This window comes from Xenia sp. Carnegie-2017, unplaced genomic scaffold (genome assembly GCF_021976095.1).
Source record: "Xenia sp. Carnegie-2017 unplaced genomic scaffold, XeniaSp_v1 HiC_scaffold_16, whole genome shotgun sequence".
NCBI classification, from domain to species: Eukaryota; Metazoa; Cnidaria; class Anthozoa; order Malacalcyonacea; family Xeniidae; genus Xenia; species Xenia sp. Carnegie-2017.
In genome coordinates, this window is record NW_025813469.1 from 4,707,786 (window position 1) to 4,732,547 (window position 24,762).

Below are 24,762 nucleotides of genomic sequence, written 5' to 3' on the forward strand. Positions count from 1 at the left end.
TTGTTGCAGATTGAGCAAAAATATATGCGTGGTAATAGGTTCAAGTAAAGTAATAATTTAATGCTCCCTTTAATGTAGCAATTACATTTCAAATTAATATATATCGGTGTTTGACTACATTGGAAGAAAACATTTATAAGATCAATGACTGGAGAATCAATTTGAGTGAATTAAAAAAAAGAAAAGCAGAAACTGTAAAAACCTAAAGAAACTATGGCAAAATTTACATGTAATAGCAGTCAAATCGACTGCCCATGTCTGGCTGTTTAATGCCCAGAGCCTAAGATTGATAGAACGCCTCAAAAATTCTATATGTCAATGTCATTAATGTCAAAGTTTTCAAGGAGAACACTAGCCAAACTCATTACGTAAACAAATATTTTAGGGCACTCCACTGTATGACCATTTATTATATGCTGGCATCTCAACTACAGCAGTGCACTGCCACAGTGCCACTCTGATACTGGAATGTGGAGTGCCACATAACATTGATAACAATTGATAATTAAAATGATATTAAAAGATGTCATATCTGCAAACTACAGCAAGTTTGGTGAGCTAAACTTCCAGGACTTACTTTCTTCGCATTTAGTTTGAAGTACGTCAAAAACCAACAGCATACTGCACACACCATATTATTCAAACTTTACATTTAATGCTCAAGACCATTTGTGTTCGTCGCCATATTGTTTTTTGCGGTACTTCATTTAATTATCAATGCATCTAAAGGCCAATTTCCAGGGATTCGATTTACCACGGGCGGAGAGGGAGGCTGAGCCTGCAAACATCCACCAGTTAGAATAGTAGATTTAAAACTCACATAGCGAAAGAACAATAATTAAATGTTAATACATCTCTTTGATTATGCAACATGCGACACGGGACGCAGGTTCAACCAACTCATGAAATATTTTAAAGAAGCTTTGCCAAAATTACATTAGCAAACGTACGCAGCAAAATATTTAGTTATTAATATTACTGTTTTTACATCTCGTATTAAGATATCGTTCAAAATTTGTAAAATGTTCGTAACCCATAATCTTAACATGTATTTGTGGAAATTGTTTTATCAATAAAAACCTTTATAGATATGTCATTTACATTTAGTCGGGTTATACACGTCCATACTATTGTATAATGACGTACATAAAGAGTGCAAATATTTTGTCTAGAATTAATCACAAAAATCAGAGGAAATAGCCAATCGTAGTTTTAAACATACGCGTAATTAAAACCACGCACTTGACATTACTAGTTACACAAATGCACTTACGTTTAAGTACAGTTTCAGGTACGTTATCCGTGTGGTATAACTGCACCTAGTTAAGCTAGAACATTAAAGCCTCGCATCATAAGTGTAAAAATATAAATCACAAAAAAAACACATTGTGGTTGCAATATTCATTCTCACCTGGCAGTAACATTGAAAAATTACTTAACGGAATCAACGCTAAACGATACAATACCTATTGTAAAACAGTTATCTCAAATTTCGACATCCAAATCGAGGAAAAAAGTTTGTCTCTCTTTTTAAACGTGGAAATATATGTGTGTATGTGTGTATAAAAGTATGTATGTATGTCATTCCAGGCATGAAAATTAAACTACTAATGAAACAGCATGCTTTTATTTATATTTTTAAACCTGGTTTTCTTTTGACTGCATGCTGTCAAACTAAAGAGCTGTTCATTTATTTAAAAATGTGGCTCGTGAACGCTCAAGAAGGAAGCTAAACTTGTAGGTTTTCTTCAAGAGACAACTGCAGTTTGAAAATTATGGGTGTTAGTGTAATGACGACAACTTAAAAATGGCAAACGTGTGCAATTTGGCAGATTTTACATTTGATGTCAAGTGAGGTTTGAAAACCAGGTTGAAAATTGAAGAGGGATTGTTATGTAGATAGTTTACGCATGTCAGAGCCCTGAATTTCCAATTTATTCGTTCATCAATGGTCCTCGCCTGTTTAATTTACTGTTAAAAGCGGAATAATGGCGAGTGATACGAACTCAACATTTGACCTTACTGCGACAGATATTTGGAACAAGGAAATTGAATTCTTCAGTACATATTTCAGTAGTGTTGGACAACAAGAGCATTATTTGCTGGCAAAATATAAAGGAGGTGATGAAAGTTTGGAGAGGATCTTAGAATCTTACGATTTGTTATCGTCGACATCATTTGTTTGTTCACAAACGCACAACAAACGCAAAGACCACAAACGCTTTTCAATAAATGGTAAGGAAACAGTGCATAGCATCAAAAAGTACGTCACTGCAAAAATACAATATGTAACGAAAAAAAACCTTTTCCAATATGTTTGTTTGATTGTCTAAAATCACTTGTCATTAAAATATGCACAATAGAACATGCCAAAGTATGACGGAAATGCATAAACATCAAACAGACTAAGCCATCTTTTTAATTGACGATATACTTTGTTGCATATTTAATGAAGAACATGTTTTACCACAACTCCGTAGAGGTCAAAAAAGAAAAAATTCTATTAAAATATGCCCAACATGGGCTTATATTTTGCCGAGAACTTTAGAAAATTCTTAAATGCAATGGTTCCAACAGGTTTAAACATTTACGCGAAATTATTGACTTCGTTTTGGATATTTCTTTGCCACATAGCTACACCTAATACTTATTGGGTTCTTGTTGTTACTGAGCGATGCACTAAGCACCCAAAAATATATTTGTGTAAAGTGTTGTATTGGGTGCAAATATAACGTAGCTTATTATTGTCATACTCTTATTTTAGCAAGAAAAACATGATCAAAGTGAGAAAAACATGATCAATCACGAAAACAGAAATGCTTGCATGCTTTGAAAGACTGCTGGAGCACTGTACAGCATAAAAAAAACGAGGAATTAAGAACAAAATGTATAATGAGAGCTGTGGGATTAAAACTTTTTAATCTAAGGTAATCTTACACTAAGAAAAAAGATTTTACAAATGCTGCAAGCCGACACAAGAAAAAGAGTGAAGGTGAGGTAGAGGTAAAAGAGGAAACCCATAGGAAAAAAGTTTGAGAATGAAAAGAGGAATAAATTCACTACTCGCAGTGTGAAAAACAGCGTGGCAAAAATTATCATTTAATTCTTGGTAGTTGTAAATATTGAATACATTTAATTGTTTTACATACATTAAATAAACACAAAGATTGGCAGAAAAAAAAGAAGGAAAGTTGAACATTACATTTTTGCCCGGATTCTAATTAGAAATATATACCCATTGGCTATGTACCATCATTTTTTAGGGGTCAGTTGGTACATTTGCATTCTCTTCAACTTTATCTACACAACTTTCCAGGGAATAATACTCAACTGCCTTTAGCGCTCATCTTGGAAGGGGGAGGGCTTCAGACGCCAGTCTCTAAACCTTTTTTTAATCAAAAGTTAATTTTTGTCGTATAGCTGTCTTATTTGTTAATTTATTAAAATGAGCGGGCATCAATTTTTAACTTGTGTCCTGATGGCAATATATGCTGCGCTAAGGTAATAAGATAAATCGATGAATGTTCTAATTTAAGTATTTTGTCTTTATCAACACTTATATCATGAGCTCTTTCGTTTCAATAGAAACATTTAAATGTTGGACATTTTTGTCTCCAGAGTGGTTGTGCTCGATTGCATTGGTTGTTTCCTGAATGAAAGTCGCACCACATGGTATAAACAATTGTAAATAGGATTAGATGCAGTTTGTATGAGTTGATTTTATATGACTTAATGCAGGTTGTATCATTAAATAATGGACAACATAATATTGTTAAAAGTCACTGCAAATAATGTAGCCCATGTATAGCAAAAAGCAAATGCGCCGCAGTAAATTACATTTATTATAATATTATATACTAAAAAATTTGTGCTTAACAAATACTCTAATTGTTGTAGTAGAATTAAACTAGTATTCATAAAAAATTAAGGGTTGTTATAGTTTTCCATTATTATTTTTGTTTTGTACATTTATTATTGTTGACATTGTTTGTATTAGAAAGCATACCACTGTTGCCCGGTGTATATTAGATATTTTAATTGACTTTTGTTTATTTCATCTCAAGATATTTAAACGTATATTTAGTGGCACTTCAGTCTTCTCTATAGCAGCTTCCTGATGAAAACAATAGAGTTTATTGTTAGAAACCTAAATAAAACGCAAAACGGCAAGTTTAACAGCCATGTTTTTTGGCTACTCGGTATCTAATGAAAAAATAGGCAGCAAGTGGAATATCCAATCAAATTTAAACATTTGCAATTGAATATTGGCATGATTCTACTAAAATATAATATGCAGTGCCTAAATAGGATAATTTACTACTTTTCCTTATGAACTAACAAATAGAAAATTCTCATTTAGATGAAAGACTTTCAAGTTGTGAACTCGTTTACAAGTTTCTTACCAGAAAATATTTCTATCGCTCTACGCCAGAGATGACAAGCAAACGTCTACGTTACGTTCGAAGCATTTTAAACATTATTGTGATAAGAGAATGGTAACGACATTATTCGTACACGTTGTGTCCTTTACATTTGCAACATTTCCTCCATTTATGATTTTTGTAATTTCTCTTTACCAAATGAAGTCTGATGCCTTGAGACTTGCGGTTTTGTTTAGTTTTCCTATACCACATTTACCATTGGTGTTTTAACCGATACTCTGGCTTGTCCGGCTGAAAACCTACAACAGAGCAATGATGAGGATTTTATATTTCTGGAAAGGAAGACAAACCGAAGTAGAAAATCAATTGATCACAAATTATCAAAGTTCGATGGCAAGTCAAGATAAGCTAGCTATACAAAGAATTTAATTATTCACGCCTTGGCAGAACAATGAAGGCTTTTCGCAAAAATAAGGAGATGTTTATAATATACAATTGACTCGCAAAGTTTGCCTAATTTAATCGGGTGTAGATAAAAAGCGGACCCGGACGGCGGACGCAAAACGCGCAAATAAAATGCTTTTAGTCCTTTCGTAAAATACTCTTATTCTACGTCGAAAAATAAACATTGAAAAAGCTAAAATAAAAATGAAACTAAATGATGCTTTTAAGAGACATAGGTATATTCAAACAGTTGAAACAGTTTCGTGCAGCTCTGTTTTTAATGATTGTACGATGATATTTCCAGCTAAATTTTGAAAAACTTAATTATGCAGAAATGAATAGGCAATGAACCCAAAATATGTGAAGAGTTTGAAATTGTATATTTAATGTTATACGTTCATCTTCTTCGACATAATTTATTTGAAACTTAATTTTGAGGTGACCTTTTTGTTTGCACTGCATTTAAGTCAAACTTAAAAAACATCAGAGATCAGCAGAATAATAAATAATTTTTGTTAATACCTAACTATATGACAACACCAAAATAGATTCTCTTGTCTAGAAAATTATGCCGAATTCCCGAAGGATAATCTCATGCTCATTCTTCAATCTAAGTTTAATACGATAAGGCACATGCAACGGACTAAAAGCATTTTATTTGCGCGTTTTGCGTCCGCCGTCCGCCGTCCGCGTCCGTCGTCCGGGTCCGCTTTTTATCTACACCCTAATTTAATCGGGTACACGTTTTGCACACAACAGTATACAATATCACTGTTAATAATACGTTATGAAGTACCATACTAGCGATTGTTATTTTTTCATAAAAAGTTACCTCTGTTCTTTCAAAAGTGTATATTGTAGTGTGTACATGCGGCATGTATGGTTAGGGAATTAAAGCTCGTTATTTACACGAAAAATTGCCCTATATTTGACAGCAGGAAACGCAAATTACCCACCACGTTTGAATATACATATATGGTTTGAGTATTCACAACAGTTAATTTTAACATTGGGGCATGTCTGTAGATCTCTCTCCTCGCAATAATAAACATTGGAGTAAATCTCTCTCCTCGCGAAAAACTGTGGAGTTATTAGGCTGCGAAATGATAGTGAATCTTAATCAAACCAGGAGCAGATCCAGCGTTAGTCAAAATAAATTATAGCTCCTTAATTTTAAATTCAAAGTACTTTCAAAAAACACTTTTGGTTTTGAATTGCTAAAGAATATAATTTCACCAATGGTATGCATCTAAGGAGATTAGAAATGGAAGCATATGCCAAAATGTGCTGCAGTAATTATTTTTGACTTACCGTTGATCTGCCACTGAATAAAAATATGTGATGATTGCAGAAAGAGTTTTAGGTCTTCAAATAGCATTCAAAGCTCATGTACGTATACATTTATTAACGATTCTTTGTGTGCAGATTATACAATTTGAAAAATAATACGAGCCCAACACTTTCTTCACACGGCGTCTCAAATAAATATGTTAAATAAAGTAATATTAAGATTTGTTTGTTGTTCATACAAACGTTTCTCGCCAAAGAAAAATGTCTGATTAAATAATTAATTAGTTTAATTTTTGAACCAAGTCTAAAAATAATGAACACTTTCTTATTGTCTGCAAAATCGTCCCGATTTAACCGTACCAGTTAATTTAGCAATTTCATTCATGTGATCTTTTAACGAAATCTTTCATTATATTTTTTTGTATCTTATGTATTTTCGTATCTTATTAAGGGGCGGTTGCACAAATTTATAATTTGCACTTTCTAAAGCCAACCGCACACATGTGTACTTGCCTCGTGCACTTGTTCGAGTTCACCAGCGTGCAGCGGGCTTAACAGCAAGTCAATATATGCTTTAAGTCTCCCACACCGCGGAAGTCTCATCATTAACGTCAAAGAACTCATGCCCAGTATCATTATTTTGAATAATCGTTATATACTTCCAAGCGCAATATATATCAGCTTACAGCTTACTTTATATCAATTGAAGAGCTTCGCACATTGTTTCGTCCAAGCAAACGGTGCTCGACTCATATAAACCAATCACGAACAAAATATACAGCAGGTACAAGAAGACTTTGGATGGTTTAGAAAATCGTAAATACGAAAACGATTCGAGAAAGGTCATCCCATCGTAGATTTTCACTTCGATGGAGTACAACCACTTCAAGATGAATTCAACAGCAGAAAACTCGAACGACTCAACAACAGACATAATCGTGTTTGACCTTATTTCTTTATCATCAAGATACAATCTTGAACAGAATATTGTTGCAACTTTCGTGGTAATATTGTCTCTGATAGGTATTCTTGTCAACGGCCTCTTTCTTGTCGTCATTATCAAAGACCCGTTCAAGCAGTTGCGAACCATTACAGCAATATTATTGGCCTTCAACTCCTTTACGAATCTTAGCCTGACTTGTGTTTCATTTGTTGAGAACTTGGTAAACTGGTTTGATGGAACGCTTCCACAGAGTTAATTTTTTACGTGAAAATAGTTTCGTCATTTTTGTATATTTTCGGTAATCTCTTCCATACAATTAATACTTACGGTGCCATTGTTGTTCCTGTGCGTTACATGATAGTAGCACCAAAAATACGAAAATATTTGGTGCAAAGTCTTACACTGGCTACATTGGTAACATTCCTCGTTGTTGCTATTCCTGTTAGTGTTTTACCAAAGAGCAAGCAACAAGATCTTGCTACAGCAGTTATTACAATAACGTGTGCTTTGATCGTGATGTTATCTATTACATTTGCGATTATTTACTATAGAATATTTCGATCACTGTACACTAAAAGCGACAAAGTAAAGTGGACGTTACGTCGGAGAAAGCTGTATACAGTTAGCATAAAACATTCTGTGGACTATCGTAATCAGAGGATCGCAATGACGCTTTTTGTACACGTTGTTTTCTTCACTTTAACAACAGCCCCTAGCCCCGTAATTTTTTTAATTTTTCTTCATCATGTGAGTTCGGATGCTTTGAGCCTTGCGGCTCTCTTTAGCGTTCCTTTCTCATATTTACCCTTGGTGTTTTTACCGTTACTTTGGCTTTTCCGACTGAAAACCTACAACAGAGGAATGCTGAAGATTCTATGTCTTTGGAGAGGAGAGAAAATTGAAGAAAAAACTCAACTGAATGCATATCATCAAACTCAGAATGCAAGTCAAGATCAGACAGTTTTACAAAAAATTTGAATTTTCATGCTTGCATCGTTGAACAATGAAGAATTTGTACTCAAACTCTGAAGTGTCTTTGAAATAAATTAATCGATTCCTGTTTGAGAGTAAGCATGTACACGTTTAACTGTTCTAATTGTAAAGATTTATATATCTGACTCATTTTAGAACGTCAAATTTAAAATATACCAGATTTGTAGCCATAGTTTGTAGCGGTAGCAGTGCGTCTGAGCAGGTTTGAAATTAGATTTGATTGAAATACACGAGCCTTGTTAATGGTTATTACAATATATACCGATAGTACGACCTACAAAACATTGGGAAACTTTTCATATTCTTATTTATAAGAATGTATAAATTAAATTATTTTCTTGGCATAAAGCTTTGAAAACATATTTTTCGAGTTTTCTTCGAAAATGTAAATCAGTCTAATGTGACTCATTAAGTTTGTTGCCTTAGCACACTTGTAAAAAACAAAAAGCTTTTGTTTCCACATAGACTGGCTGGCATTCAAGACGAAAGCCTAAAAACCTCCCTAAGATTATTTTAACGCAAATGCTGGAATCTGCCAATGATTTATTTCCCAAACTGATGGGAATTCTTTGAATCATTCTTTGCATCAGTCCACTGTTGTTTTATCTATGTAACCTGCTTCACCAAAAATGAGTCTAAGCTTATTACTGCTTATTTTATGTTCTTGCTTCAGCAATTAGCTTCAGAAAATAGACAAGATCCCATCAATCTTAATTAAAATATGTTGAAATGTGGAAATTAAATATTCCCACCAACGTAATGGCTAGAAGCTCGCCTTATTTCTGGGATTGTATTCCTTTTGACTTGCGTACTAGAGAAAGAAGTATAGTTAACGAATGATTTTCGTGCTGGACTAATTAAAAGTTGAATGATGTACGCCGTGTTGTATCGAAGCGTCTTCCATCAATAGTACCCACGTTCTGAATAATTCGTCATAATCTGCGTAATCTTACGCAGACTTTGTATTTACTTAGTATACATCTATCACCATATTTTCCAAGATAATGAAATTTGGTTTCACTGAAATCGAAATGTGTGCACTCCAAGCGTCTAAATGATAATGATCTACGACAGTCAATGAAAGGCCTCAAGTGTGAAGGTTGGGCTATCGAGAGAACATATGACGAGCTACACTACATTCGTGAGTAGATGAACGTCAAAATGCCCGCACAACTCTAAGGCCTCGATGAGACGTCTCACAGGTTAGGAAGAATTGATGAAGTTTTAGCAAGCAGAAGTCTCGAAATATACCAAAACTGCAAAATAGTATTCGGTTGTAGTAATTGTACGAGTCTATTTATTGCTAAAGTTGTACATCTTAATTGTGTATACTTCGGCCGAGAAAGGAGGGGATCACCTTGGAAACAGCTAACAGTTCGATGTCAATATCAATAACTAACTGTCAAACAAACTTTCTTTGTCAACACTCTAGGAATGTAAATACGCTTTGATATTTTTCTTTATACAAAATAACATTCAAATTGTATAATGAACGATTGATAAAGAAACTCAACGTAATTTAGTGAAGATATCTTTTATGTAATCTATTCGGTAGCATCAATGTTTTGTACCTGTACATAATTGCATATAATAAAAACTTGCCAACCTCGCATCCCAAAATGGCGGATCAACTGATTAACTTTCGTGAAGTTCTTTCGTTGTTTTTCTTATGTAAAGTTATTTCGACATTATACGTGACTAAGTTCATAAGGTGCGGTTATCTATATTGTAGCTATCGTTTAAAATACGTCAATACTTCGTCCGGAATCCGTCCACGCTCCGGATATAATCACGAAACCTCAGTGTATGTAAATTAACATTTATAAACATTATTTATAAGTAACATAACATCATTGATACATAACTCCTACTTGTGATCTGTGCGTACCAGAGGTTAACTTTGAAATTAAACCTTCTAAAGCTTAAATTGGCCTACATCTTACTCAATACCAATCGAGGATCTTCATATATAACCGCGTACAAAGGTATTGAATTTGGATAAACCAACTAGAAAGCATAAAGTACATGATAGAAACAGTTGAAGAAGAATCGGGCAGCTAATGAATCCTAAATTGGAAAACGGAGAAAGATGATACAATCGTAAATTTTCACTGCAGAGGAGTGTGATCTTATGAAATGAATCTTACCGCAGTAAATGCGAAGGAATCACCAACGTTCATAACCGTATTCGGCACCATTCAATTATCGTCAAGATATAGTATTGAACAGAATATTGTGACAACTTTTATGGTAATTTTGTCCTCCATAGGTATTTTGGCAAACTTCACCTTACTTGTTGTCATTATCAAAGACCCTTTCAAGCAACTTCGAACCATTACAGCAATATTATTGGCCTTTAACTCTATCACAAACCTAGGTTTAGTTTGTGCGTTGTTCGTTGAGAGCTTCTGGCAATTCTCGAATGGAGAGCTTCCTCCCGAGTTGTTTCTTCATGCGAATGTGTCTGCCTCGTTTTTATACATTTTGGGTAATTTTTTACACATAATTAATATTTACGGTGCGATTGTTATTCCTGTGCGATACAGGATAGTAGCTCCAAAAATTCGAAGATATTTGGTGCAAAGCCTTGCACTGGCTGCACTTGGAACATTCGTTGTCATCGTCATTCCCGTTTGCGTTTTGCCCGAGGGCAAGCAACAAGATTTTTCTAAAGTGATCATGACAGTGTTAGGCGTTTTACTCGTGTTGTTATCGATAATATTCGCGATTCTCTACCACAAAATATTTCGATCGCTGTACGCAAGGAACAACAATTTGACGTTCGCCTTACGTCGGAGACACTCAGTTTACAGGGAGCATTCTAGAGACTACCGTAATCAGAGGATGGTAATGACGCTATTCATACATGTTGTGTTTTTTATTTTAACAACACTTCCTGCGTCTGTAATGGCTATAATTTTTCTTAATAAGACTAGGTCTGATGCTTTGTCCCTCGCGGCTTTATTTAGTTTACCTATATCCTCATCACCGTTTGTGTTTTTACCAATACTCTGGCTTTTTCGACTAAAAAACTACAAGAGAGCAATGCTGAAGATTATCGATATTTGTAGAGGAAGATATCCCGAAGCAGAAACCCAACAGAACACGAATCCTCAAGCTATAGTGACAAGCCTTCAGCCCTCACTATAACGACATATTTTTCTCTTTTCTTGGTCGAATATTGGAAAGTTTTCATGGTTTAAATAATCGAGAGCTTTTACTAAAATACAGTTGTTTTAATGATAAAATAAGGACTTTGTCGTGGTGACAAGTTTAAAAATTGTTTTAGAGAGCAAATTCCATAGGAAATAGTAAAAATAATAACCTAATAGTACTTAAAGGAGAAGTTTAAAACAAGAACACTTACTCATTAATTCTAAAAGAACTGTTTTTAACAAGAACACTAACTGAACAATTCTAAAAGAACTGTTTTTAACAAGAACACTTACTCAACAATTCTAAAAGAGCTGTTTAAAACAAGAACACTAACCCAACAATTGCAAAGGACTGTTTTTAAGTGCCTTTTAACTTTAAAACAGTTCTTTTATAAACTGTTGGGTTTGTGTCGTGGTTTTAAACAGTTCTTAAAAGAACAATTAGGTTATTATTTTGACCATTTCCCATGGTATTTGCTCTTTTTAAAAAACAATTTTTGTTTTAATGACCTCGAAGTCGCAGATTGCTTTTTGATAGAATAAATTTAGAATTTAATTTTGTATTTAGTAAGTATTAACTTTATATTCTAACAACTCTCCAATAAAGAATTTAAATACAATCGTTAAAATCGATTGTCTTCAGTAAACCTTGCCAATGGTTGTGTTTCCTAAGTGTTATCTGTACTCTTGAAAATAATTGAAAAAATACTGCACTTGCTGAGGGTTTCCCCTCACGATTTATACCAAGCGTTACTGTAAATAATGTTACATAAAGACCCCTGCCGCTTATGCAATAATCAACGTCCTTATAAACCAGCTATTTTTGAGAGCTCAACAATGTGTGGTTTGGGCTTCATACTGTCTAAAGTTATAGGTATTATTAGAATTGAATCACATTTTTTTTTACAAAAAATAGAACTGTCAGCGGTCGCACTTTAGTGTACAAAGCTGCAAAAACATTGACAATTTTCTATCAAAATATAGGAAGATCGTTGAAGTACAAAGCATGTCTAACAAATAAATTCGAGCAGCTTTATAAGCTGAAATTGCATTTACATTTGACAGCCTGAAAAAACTCCTTTACAAGTCTGTGTAACATATTTCAGAAGCGTTAAAAAATATCATAAAGTACAAAAGATGTAACGGAAAGAGGGCATTTTCTTTTTTCCTTAGATTCCGTTGCGTGTTAAATGAAAGAACATTTTTCGGCCTATTCACATAAGAGCTATTACAGAATATAGGGGCGAGATGACGAAATATCGGCCTAAACTTTCTTTCGAAAATTTATACTAGGTACTTTTGAAGAGTAAGCACGGCTGCAGCTTTGGCAATACCTGCCACACCTATCTTTAGTTGATTGCATACTTCTCAACGTTGTTAATGTACCCGATTGCCGCTACCGTCCGGCTTGCGGGACGCAAGATTGATTGATCTTCTCGGTCGATGTACGTGGCAAAGACGATGGCTTTTGATTACGTTAACCCTTTATATGGCAGTTGTGCCATATGACAATTACTGGACGAAATGCGTGCAAACTTTTCAAAAAAATTGCCAAGTAAAGGTATGAGGAAAAGACATGCTGCATTACTTTAATCCTCTATATTTCCTTTTTTCTCCGAGAAGAAATAAAAGCGAGAGATAAAATACTTCCCGTCTCGGCAAACGCCAAGTTTCCTTCCCGTCTTCATATATATATAAACTGGCCCTTAGCAAGAGCGCGACCTTCTTTGACAAATACAATCATGGTTAAGGGGATCAATTTCGAAAACCCTCGTGCATTCCATGAGCGAAGATAAACATTTTAAATGCGTCGTTCTGTTTATTCATCTGACTCCAAAATTATCATATGAATGGGTAAACTTTACGAAAATGGAAAAAAGACAAGTTACTGCAACAATTTCATTAACACGTATCTTTTTCATAATAGAGTAAACAGTGACTTCTATAAAAATTTCTTTCATAATCAACAAACACCGATAAATCGAAAAAAGAATAATCTTGTTACAGATGGAGAAAAAATATATGCGTGGTAATAGGTTCAAGTAAAGTAATGATTTAATGCTCCCTTTAATGTAGCGATTACATTTCAAATTAATATATATCGGTGTTTGACTACATTAGAAGAAATCATTTATAAGATTAATGGCTGGAGAATCAATTTGAGTGAATTAAAAAAAAGAAAAGCAGAAACTATAAAAACCTTAAGAAACTATGGCAAAATTTACATGTAATAGCAGTCAAATCGACTGCCCATGTCTGGCAGTTTAATGCCCAGAGCCTTAGATTGATAGAACGCATCAAAAATTCTATATGTCAATGTCATTAATGTCAAAGTTTTCAAGGAGAACACAAGCCAAACTTATTACGTAAGCAAATATTTTAGGGCACTCCACTATATGACCATTTATTATAGGCTGGCATCTCAACTACAGCAGTGCACTGCCACAGTGCCACTCTGATACTGGAATGTGGAGTAGCACATAACATTGATAACAATTGATAAACTAAAATGATATTTATAGATGTCATATCTGGAAACTTCAGCAAGTTTGGTGAGCTAGACTTCCAGGACTTTCTACGAACTTAGTTTGAAGTACGTCAAAAACCAACAGCACTTTGCACACACCATATTATTTAAACTTTACATTCAATGCTCAAGACCATTTGTGTTCGTCGCCATATTGTTTTTCACGGTAATTCATTTAATTATCAATGCATCTAAAGGATAATTTCCAGGGATTCGATTTACCACGGGCGGAGAGGGAGGCTGAGCCTGCAGACATCCACCAGTTAGAATAGTAGATTTAAAACTCACGCAGTGAAAGAACAATAATTAAATATTAATACATCTCTTTGATTATACAGCATACGACACGGGACGCAGGTTCAACCAACTCATGAAATATTTTAAAGAAGCTTTGCCAAAATTACACTAGCAAACGTACGCAGCAAAATATTTAGTTATTAATATTACTGTTTTTACATCTTGTATTAAGATATCGTCCAAAATTTGTAAAATGTTCATAACCCATAATCTTAACATGTATTTGTGGAAATTGTTTTATCAATAAAACCTTTATAGATATGTCATTTACATTTAGTCGGGTTATACACGTCCATACTATTGTATACTGACGTACATAAAGAGTGCAAATATTTTGTCTAGAATTAACCACAAAAATCAGAGGAAATAGCCAATCGTAGTTTTAAACATACGCGTAATTAAAACCACGCACTTGACATTACTAGTCACGCAAATGCACTTAAGTTTAAGTACAGTTTCAGGTACGTTATCCGTGTGGTATAACTGCACCTAGTTAAGCTAGAACATTAAAGCCTCGCATCATAAGTGTAAAAATATAAATCACAAAAAAGCACATTGTGGTTGCAATATTCATTCTCACTTGGCAGTAACATTGAAAAAGTATTTAACGGAATCAACGCTAAACTATAAAATACCTACTGTAAAACAGTTATCTCAAATTTCGACATCCAAATCGAGGAAAAAAGTTTGTCTCTCTTTTTAAACGTGGAAATATATGTGTGTATGTGTGTATAAAAGTATGTATGTATGTCATTCCAGGCATGATAATTAAACTACTAATAAAAAAGCATGCTTTTAGTTATATTTTTAAGCCGGGTTTTCTTTTGACTGCATGGTGTCAAACTGAAGAGCATGTTCATTTATTTGAAAATGTGGGATTGTTATGTAGATAGTTTACGTTTGTCAGAGCCCTGAATTTCCAATTTATTCGTTCATCAATGGTCCTCGCCTGTTTAACTTACTGTTAAAAGTGGAATAAGGGCGAGTAATACGAACTCAACACTTGACATCGCTGCGACAGATATGCGGAACAAGGAAATTGAATTCATCAGGACATATTTCAGTAGTGTTGGACAACAAGAGCATTATTTGCTGGCAGAATATAAAGGAGGAGATGAAAGTTTGGAGGGGATCTTAGAATCTTACGCTTTGTTATCGTTGACATCATTTGTTTTTTCGCAAACGCACAACAAACGCAAAGACCATAACGCTTTTCAATAGCATACAGTCCATAGCATCAAAAAGTACGGCACTGCAAAAATACAATATGTAACGGAAAAAAGTGTTCATTGGAGTTTATTTTACAAATTTTAATTTACGCTAGTTATTAAAAAGTACTAACGGACCTAAGAATCATCTTTACGTGTTTTTATAGCTCCACCCGTTTTCGAAGATAATAAAGGCATTGTACCAAATGCGTTTTTACAAAATCCATTTTCAATAGAGAGATCAGAAGCTAGGCACTGCATACATGAATCAGAAAAGGTCAGATTTCAAACGCTGTATTACATCGAGATGATCAAACAGTTATCACATTTTTAAGCAACAGGCTAAGCAAAATGACCATTTTTAAGTCTCGCGAGGAGGAACAAACAAAAAAATCTACAGAGCAAAATTACGCCACCAAAACATATCAAAAATTGCAGAACAGTCAAAAATTTGGCTGCCCAGCAACAATCCAGATTCGTGAAATAAAAGTATTTAAGGACTACTACCTCGTCAAATACCAACCTGGACGCTCTACATTTACAAACATGTAACGATACTCCCGGGCTCAAACCATTTTCTTATTACGATCATTTAGACAACAGAGTGAACAACTTGCTATCGACTACATACGTTTTTTAAGCAACGTCAGACGCATACGCCAACAACTCTGGTTCAACCACCGCTGCAAGGATTTTAGTCTCGTTCCGGCAGGACTTAGAATTAAGTCCCCTTTGAATACACAAGAGGCTATTCAGATTGTAAAATCCGGCAGCAGACGACTGATACGAGCACGGATTAACGACTGTCACAGACGAATCAACTATTACATCAAACAACAAGAACAAAGACTGAACAAACTGAAAGAACTCATACCAACGACAGTAAGTGATACTTTACTTTCTACGATACAAACTATTGCAGTGAAACGAGCAAACAAGACAGAGCACAACACCAAATCTAACAACAACAAAAACTTGAACGTTTAAAACAAACTAAAACACGTACAAGACATAAACATGACGATAACTGGTGAGGAATATTTCTTCCCGCTCAATAGACGAAACTGAAACGCGACTACTATCTTACGGACTAAAACATTTCATAACACCTAGACGAATCCCGACTGAGACGATAGTATCAAGTGTCGAGGCTGTCCTGGCGTATCAAAGAGACTTGTCAGAGACAACCAAAGACGAGATCAGAAGCAGGATAGCCTCCACTTTACAATCGTCCTCTATACGTGACAACAACTTGACAAAAGACGAACAACAAGCACTCAAACGTAGATATGATCTTATAAACTTTTCTAGTTTATACGAATATTTATTAATGGAGGAAAGAATGGGCCTGAGAGGGATGTTACATTTATGTATTTTAGGAAGACCATACAATATACCTATTCGTGAACCAGTAGGGTAATGTTCTTTTTTATACGAATAATGATTAATGGAGGATAAATGGGTCTGAGAGGGATGTTATTGTTTGAAAACCAATCATGTTGTAAATTTGATTTTACGTGCGGAAAGTTTTGCCTTGTGGAAAATGAGCTTAGGTACAGTGGCTTGAGGGGACTTGGGAGGAAAAGTGTATTAGACGCAATAATTTTACTTATTTATCAAAAAGTAAGAAAAGCATGAAATTGATAAAATTAAAAATTTCACATCGTTTTCAAAAAAATGTGCATAGGAAATTGTAATTTTCGTGAAAGCTCAATAGCTCATGAAGAACGTGTTTGAAAATTCACTTGATTGTCCAAATAGTTGATATACAGCACATTACAAAATTCATACAAAGAAACTTTTTATAGAAAAAATATTGTTCCTTACAATTTTCAATTATCTCTGACTAAATACATCTTTTTTATAAATACTTATGAAAACAGTCATGCATTACTACACTATAATTTATGAAGAAATCAAGCCTCGTTCACACAACCGAATAACTATCAAAGCTGGTCAATTTTCATGTCTTTCAAGCCCTGAATGGATTTTTAATATCAACCGATCAAAATTTTAGTCTAACCTTTTAAACTATCAAATGTTTGAAGGTGATTATTGCTCTTTGACACCAAACGATGATGTTGTTAACTTGGTAACGTATGAAGGAGGTCTTGTATTTCACGACTTCATAATGAAAATGATAATTTATTTGATCAAGTAAATTGGAGTTTGGCAACTATTTCGCTTTATTAGTCATTCTATAAAAAATTCCTCTGCCACCTCATTGCAAAAATTGGCCATCAAAGAGCTTGCGTATATAATTTTTGAGAGGCAATTATGCTTTTAAAACCAGCTTAAAACATATGATAATGTATGAAAATGGAATGGACACGTTAGCCTTAACTATTTTTCCCCGTTAACGTCAGTTACTGGATTTAATATCCTACATTCCTTGAGCTGTTATATTTACCTGAAAGTTTTAATGCACTTCGTACTTCATTCCGAGATTTAGCACTATATTCTGCAAGTTTATTAGAACGAATGTTCATTTTAGTATGTTTACGATTTTCAGTTTTTAAGGCATCACTAAGATCTTTTGCATTTTTATCTGCAATATTATTATATTTAATGTTCAATTCGGTTAGTTTACAAGTATCACTAGTCAAAGCTTCATGAAGATGTTTTGCACCTACATTGCCTAGGTTGTTTTTGCTCATATTCAATTTCATCAGGTTACAATTTTCACTTGTTAAAGCTTCACTAATATATTTGGCACCTTTTTGTGTTAGTTTGTTAGAGCTAATATTTAATTCAGTAAGTTTACAAGTTCCGCTCTTCAAGGCTTCACTAAAATACTGAGCACTTAGATCTGTTAGCTTGTTATCACAGATATACAAAACACTAGTTTTACAAGACTCACTCCTTAAAGCTTCTTTAAGATGAACGGCTCCTCCATCTGTTAGCCTGTTACCACAAATATACAATTTTGTAAGCTTGCAATTCTTGCTTCGCAAAGCACGACTAACACATAAAGCACCTAAAGCTGCTAGTTCGTTTTTTTCAATATACAGTTCAGTAAGTTTACAGTTCTCACTTTCCAAAGCTTCACTGAGACGATGAATACCTTTTTCTGTAGGTTTGTTATCGCTAAGATTTAACACAGTAAGTTTACAATTCTCACTCTCCAAAGCTTCACTAAGATGTATAACACCTTTATCTGCCAGCCTGTTGTCACTAATATCCAATTCAGTTAATTTACAGTCTACACTTTTCAAAGATTTGCTGAGAAATGCTGCACCTTCATCTTCCAGTTGGCAAGAACTAATAACCAACCTAGTCAATTTGCAATTCTCACTTATCAAAGCTTCACTAAGATACTTCGAAAAATTATGATTTACAGAGCATGAGTGTAACTTTAAAGAAAGTACATTACAGGCTGTCATTGATGATAAAAATTTTTTCATTCTCAGACAACTATGATTATCAAGCATTTTGCAATCACTAAACTGTAATTCAGTTATGTGTTCACATTCAGATAGAAAGTCGAATATTGCACTAGAATCAACAGGCGTGAATGAAACACCGGGCATAAAGATTACTCCACTGTTAGACCATATGTTTGTACAAGCTGACATTAATGCATCTCTGTCTTGCAACTCGTACAAACACTTAACACCGAGAAAACCGAGCGTTTGATCACTTTCACAGCGAGTCAGACATGTCACCCACTTTTCAAGTCTGCAATCGTAAAAAAATGTACACATAATGCTAATTGCTTAGTAGATTTTATAAGCATGTTTAAATGTAATATGAATAGTACTTGGCTTTAATTTATAAGAAAGTACTGCTACTAATTTTTTGGATTGTCAATCTGGCAAGTATCAAAAGTGCAAAAAAATTTATATTAATCATATGTTAGATGATGTCTGCTGGAAGAGAAATAAATTTTTCAGATTATATTACTAAGGATAACCAACTATTTCTTTTAATATGAAAAATGTGTTCATCTTCATTAACTTCAGCATTTAATTGTATGATCGACTGTTCATTTAAGCTACATGCAGTATTACCATAGCACATTAGTTAGATCTCTTTCATTAAATTAGAAATTTGTATAAAATGAGGGTTATAGCGTACAGAAAACCAAGCAAGTGCATTTCGTACATCTAAGAGTATTAACATAGGTTATGATTGCTAACGATAAAAATATTCGTTAAATCAATGTAATCTGTATACCTGCTTTGAAATTCACGCATTTTTCTCTTTTTCTGTTCTCTCTTCATGCTTCCAACTAAGCCAGCAACAAACTCTACCACCAAATGCCATTTAGGATCTGCCACATGATCATCCAAAAACTTTCCAAGATTCTGCCAATCGTCAACAATGCACCAAGCAGCAAGAAATTCTTGAAGCGTTAAGTGTAGAAAACAGTAAAGATCACGTCGTTTATCTGGTATCTTATGTAATAAGCCACAATTGACATAATCATGGAAATCTCCAAAACTAGGTTCCTCAAAAATTAACTTTCTTTCCTCAATTCCCTTTTTAGCAAGACTTTTCATTTTCTGTACGTCATTCTCAAGTTCTTTCGGTAAATCTTTAACAAGATAACCTCTAATAGGCTTTCGTATTGATCCATCCTTACAACGTGGATGGTGTCTCCACAGTAAAATTTTTACAGCTCTTTTGTACAATTCAGTGATCGTCTTCGGTATATCCTTTGCATCATTTATATAGCATTCCTTCAGTGTCAGGCAGACAATGTAAGTGTTGACGGGGATGTAACAAAAGCTGCGTAGTTCCAGGGAGCTATCAATGCAATTCAAAATCAACTCAGCAGTACTCTTATTTTCACCACAAAATCTCTCGACATACTCCTCAATTTGATTCTTAAAAAAGCCCAAGATCTCCACAGTTCTTTCAAACTTAATACAATTAAATGCATATTCAGCTGTGGGTCTCGATGTTATGAGCACAGTGACACCTGGCAGCAATTTTCCCTCAACCAACATACACACCAGTGTAAACACCGGCATTTCTGCATCGGCACAAATGGAGCCATCTGTTCTAAGATTTTGACTATCCAACGGTAGCTCATCAAAACCATCAAAGATAAGGACAACGTTTCCTGGATTTAACAAAATAAAATCGTAAATTTTTGGAAACTGCTTATCTGAAAATCCAACGCAATCACCGAGCATTTCTTTGAGGGTAATGTCGCCTTTCTTAAAAGTACGGCATCGCATTAAAAGAACGAGTTTATCTTGCAAAAGATAATGTTCTTCACATTCGTCTGTAATGTTCTTCACATTTTCATCGACACTGCTTTTCCATTCATGCACAAGTTTTTTTGTTAACATAGTTTTACCAATTCCTGGTCTTCCAATAATCAAAAGTGATCGTGGATACGACTGATCTTCCTTTTTCTGCGTTACTTTGAAAATTTCTGTCGCTTTGGTCAGGTGTGTTGCGTCACTGTGACTTTCAAGATGACAATGAAAGATTTCATTCCTTCTAAAGGTGTTTGGGTAAGCATTTTTTAGCTGTCGTTCTGCTTGTACTATGACGTTGACATAAATGTCATCAAGGTTTCGCCAAGAGTTCTGATCATCTCCAAAGTCGTCGTGTATTTCAAATACTTTGTAAGTGTGAAAGTCATTTTTGATTTTATTAAGCCATTTTAGAAATCTTTTACGTTTTCCTAACAAGTAAACTGAACGAAATTCTGTTTTGAAAGAACGGTCAATGTAGTTCACATAGGCTAAGTAACACAGCTCTAACAATGTCAGTGATATCACAATGACGTCAGCAATAACTATAAATAGTATTAACCTTTCACTTTTACCACCGTTTAGATTTATACAATCAATATCCTCATTTGACAAGAATCTTTTCATTACTTTTGAATAAAAAGAACAGGAGAAGTCGATGGGATATTTGATTGGGTGAAGAATGGCAACAAATACCGACAAAAACACAAGCCGTGTAACCAAGTATGCGATGTAAATAAAAAACGTAGACGTAGATTTTTTCACACAAGCGGACTGAGGAGTTTTTTCGCTAGGGGATAGTTGGGAATCTTCATTAAGCTGAATGACGAAGGATTCAGTGATGTTTGATGAACAGGACGTTGATGGGAATTCATTTCTAATCGACGGAGCACTTTCACCACTACCATGTACAAAACGGCGCCGTACTTGAGGAGATGAACGATTGTCTTGAAGGTTACTGGTGTCGCCTTGAATATGATTTGTTGGTGAAGTCCTTCTATCTTTATTTTGATAACCTGTTGTGTTAGGTTGATCAATTTTTCTGTTGTGATATTCTACCAAATATCCATAAATGATACTGAGAACAAAGACAACACCAAAGTTAATAAGAACTGACATAAACAGCGAAAGTGTTTGGGTCTTTTCGTACTTTATCCAACAGTTGGATTCAATATAATGGATAAGAGCTGGTTGTTTTTTTCTTGCTGTGAAGTCATTGTAACAATGAAATGAGGTTTTTGCTGACAAATATGATGAAATAACAAAAGATATGGCACCAGAAACGCCAAATAAATAGAGCAGTAATCTTCCAAACAAATTAAAACTCGTTTGAGGAATGTAGTCAAGGTATTTTTCCATCTCTGTAACCTGCATTTAAACAGTAAATGCTTAAATGTCAATGTACTTACATTCTGACTCCTACGGTAAATCTTATACTAAGTTTTCATACATAATTACGTAATAACGGCTTTTCGTCAAGTGTATTTGACATCAAGAATAATGGTACTCATTTAGAGTGACTTAACACCAACAATAATCTTAGCTATATTTGAATGACCATGAAACGAACCAACAGTGTGCACTTGTATCAATTATAAGATGCCTGAATATCTAATTACTTACATTGCATGTCTTCACAAGATAAAGACTACAAAATTCATTGACGTTTTCACAAAGTAACTTCTGTTTATGATGATTTAAAGTGAGCGTATCATAAGAAATGAGCTAACTTCTGCAAATTTCTGCATATAATTCAGCTCTGCTTAATTGATTATATTTTGTTACAGTCGTGGCGACTTTAATTACCACTTGCTTTATACTTTTTGAGTATTTTACTGCATCTTCACAATGTTTAGTTACGTAATCTTAAAAACAAATCAAATACGTCAATACTGTGCTCTAATCATTATTATTGACAACCATAACAGCCCATGTATAATTTAGAGAATAAAAATTTAATACACTGACCTTTGCTTAATAACACTGTTTCAATTAATGCATTTCCTGTGTCGAACAGGTAGGACGTCTTTGGGACAAATGAATAGACATTAAACTAAACAAACTTTGGTATCCAGTTAGATTTTTGTGACTTTAGATTGGTTCTGGCGCGTTTACCACAAAACTATTTCAACACTTCGAAATGAAACCGTGGCGTCAAATAATAATATAATAGCTTTACTTCCCTGCTGTTTTTTGACACTGAAAATGCAAATATTTTTTTTAAATTTGCATACGACTGCAATTTTCATATGGCTTTATTCAACAAATTTTACATACATAGTGCAGTGGAAAAATTTTTTTTAGAAATTGAGGAGTACCCAGACAATCTTTGATCAAAAAGATCATCGTCGAAGAAAACGAATTTGTTTTAGTAAAAAACCCGAAACAACAAACTTATTTTATTTATTGAAATCTGTGTTCTAGTTGAGTGAAGATACAAGCATTTAATAGTCTTATGTAAAACTAGATTTCACAATTCACAAACCTTTTACAAGCACTTTACTTCATTACCAGGACTTATAAACACGTCAACTCACAAATAACCAACAATATAAATTATCTAATCTAACGACGTCAATGCCACTTGTGTTAGATTAGCCAAAGCCAATCTCCTCAGAAATAATGAAATAAATACATGCAAAATATTAAACGTTCAAGTAAACGTATCAACACCATGTTCCAGAGTATAGACAATAAAAAATGTTTGGCTTTAATGGGAATCTTGTCATGGTATGCTTTAATCGAATTGATTCGGATTTTGAACGAAAATCCTGCTAAAAATGAAAGTTTAAACATTTTTCATGATTACGAACTATATTTATTTGTATAAGGATGAAATTGTTCCACTTATATATGAAATGCCGTAAATTTTATCAAAGCTAAAAAGCCGAATTTAGATAAACTTTTGTTAACTAATCACAAAAGTTCCTGAAGTTTCTAAATGCTACGCTTAAATGTGACGTGAAATCTAAAGAATATGAAACCATTTTATGCTCACGTATATTCAATCTAACTTTGATGTTATGGTCTTTTGCGTCTAATGTTTTCTCTGTCCAACTGTAAGACCGATGTCTCTCGCGTTTTTTATATTATGACCACAAAAAAAGGAATACTCGATTGTGCTCAGAACCCGTAAAGTTTAAATTTTGTTTCCATGCGTGTTGCAGAGCGCATATTAGCTGCTACTATTCCAGTCAATTGGTTAAGAACGGAATAGTGAGGAAAGACGGGTTTCCATGGCATTTTTTGTAAAGAACAGGATAAGAAAACTTAAAAAATAACTTATTTACAGCCTTAATTATGTGCATGCAACAGATTATTTATGCCATACTTTAAAAATCATTACAAATTTTTTACTCTAAACCTCTACATTTCATCATAAAACGCATGCATAAACATATTTAAAGTGCTTATGTGACAAATTTTACCCATCACTCTTTTATTAGCTAAATTAAAAGTTTGGACTATTTGCAGAACTACGAAATATCGATGGAGCCGAAAAGATAAATATAAGCTCGTTAAATTTGCCTCTAGTGCTATTTCCGAACTTTTTACTACGCCATATTGACACTTGCGACGTAGATAGTTGAACACGTCTGTTCCGTCGATATGATATTATATTATCGTAGGTGATTGTATTATTGATTTTCTTGTAAAGTAAATTTACATTTACATTTACATTTACAAACATGTATTAAAATTTACATTTACAAACATGTATTGATTTTCTTGTTTCAATAACTAATAAATACACAAATTTCGATAAAAAACAACAGAATGAACAAGAAAAAGTATTTTGAAGACATATGGCTTCAAATCATTGCTCAGACAGTTCGCTATCGATGTCTGAATCTGTTTCTGATTCGATTTCAGTATCAGTGGGTTATGTTGAGCAATCAAATAACTTTGCGTACGATAACGAGCCCCTCGCAGAAGCTCATGATAAAGTACGCACTCCAGACGATCCTGATGGAATTTTGCTTTCCACATTAGAGGAACGAAGTGACACTACAATTACACTCAATAGTTGTTTTTCACATATGCTCCATTACTTCATGTTTTCTCCTATTTATAGTATACCTAAAACCAGTCCATGAATCACAATGCTCCCACGTTTTAGGTGTACTTGCCATTGCTGCCATACCGAATTATTAAAAGGAGTACTGGAGTGCAAATGTTGTAAGGTAATAGGACCAGCTTTACAGAAAATGACTTTCAATGGCAGCATTGAGAAGGTATCGTGCATAATACAACATGCGAAATTTGAGCCTTTAGTTCACGAGGCTGTTTTAGAAAACGTTGGGCCACTATTA

The 24,762-nt window shown here is 34.1% G+C and overlaps 1 protein-coding gene and 1 long non-coding RNA gene across 2 annotated transcripts; both read right to left on the reverse strand.

Moving 5' to 3' along the window:
* Positions 1 to 3,805: 3,805 nt before the first annotated feature.
* Positions 3,806 to 4,675, reverse strand: LOC124436663. The gene is made up of 2 exons (XR_006945421.1): positions 4,404 to 4,675; positions 3,806 to 4,147 (listed from the first exon to the last, which is right to left on the reverse strand). It is a non-coding gene; the product is annotated as an uncharacterized LOC124436663 (long non-coding RNA).
* A 12,530-nt stretch (positions 4,676 to 17,205) lies between these two features.
* On the reverse strand, positions 17,206 to 22,640 carry LOC124437286 (NACHT, LRR and PYD domains-containing protein 3-like). The gene is made up of 3 exons (XM_046987279.1): positions 22,418 to 22,640; positions 19,416 to 21,817; positions 17,206 to 18,917 (listed from the first exon to the last, which is right to left on the reverse strand). Exons 2-3 carry the CDS (start codon positions 21,806 to 21,808, stop codon positions 17,615 to 17,617), a joined length of 3,696 nt encoding a protein of 1,231 aa, XP_046843235.1. The 5' UTR covers positions 21,809 to 21,817; positions 22,418 to 22,640; the 3' UTR covers positions 17,206 to 17,614.
* Positions 22,641 to 24,762: the final 2,122 nt, after the last annotated feature.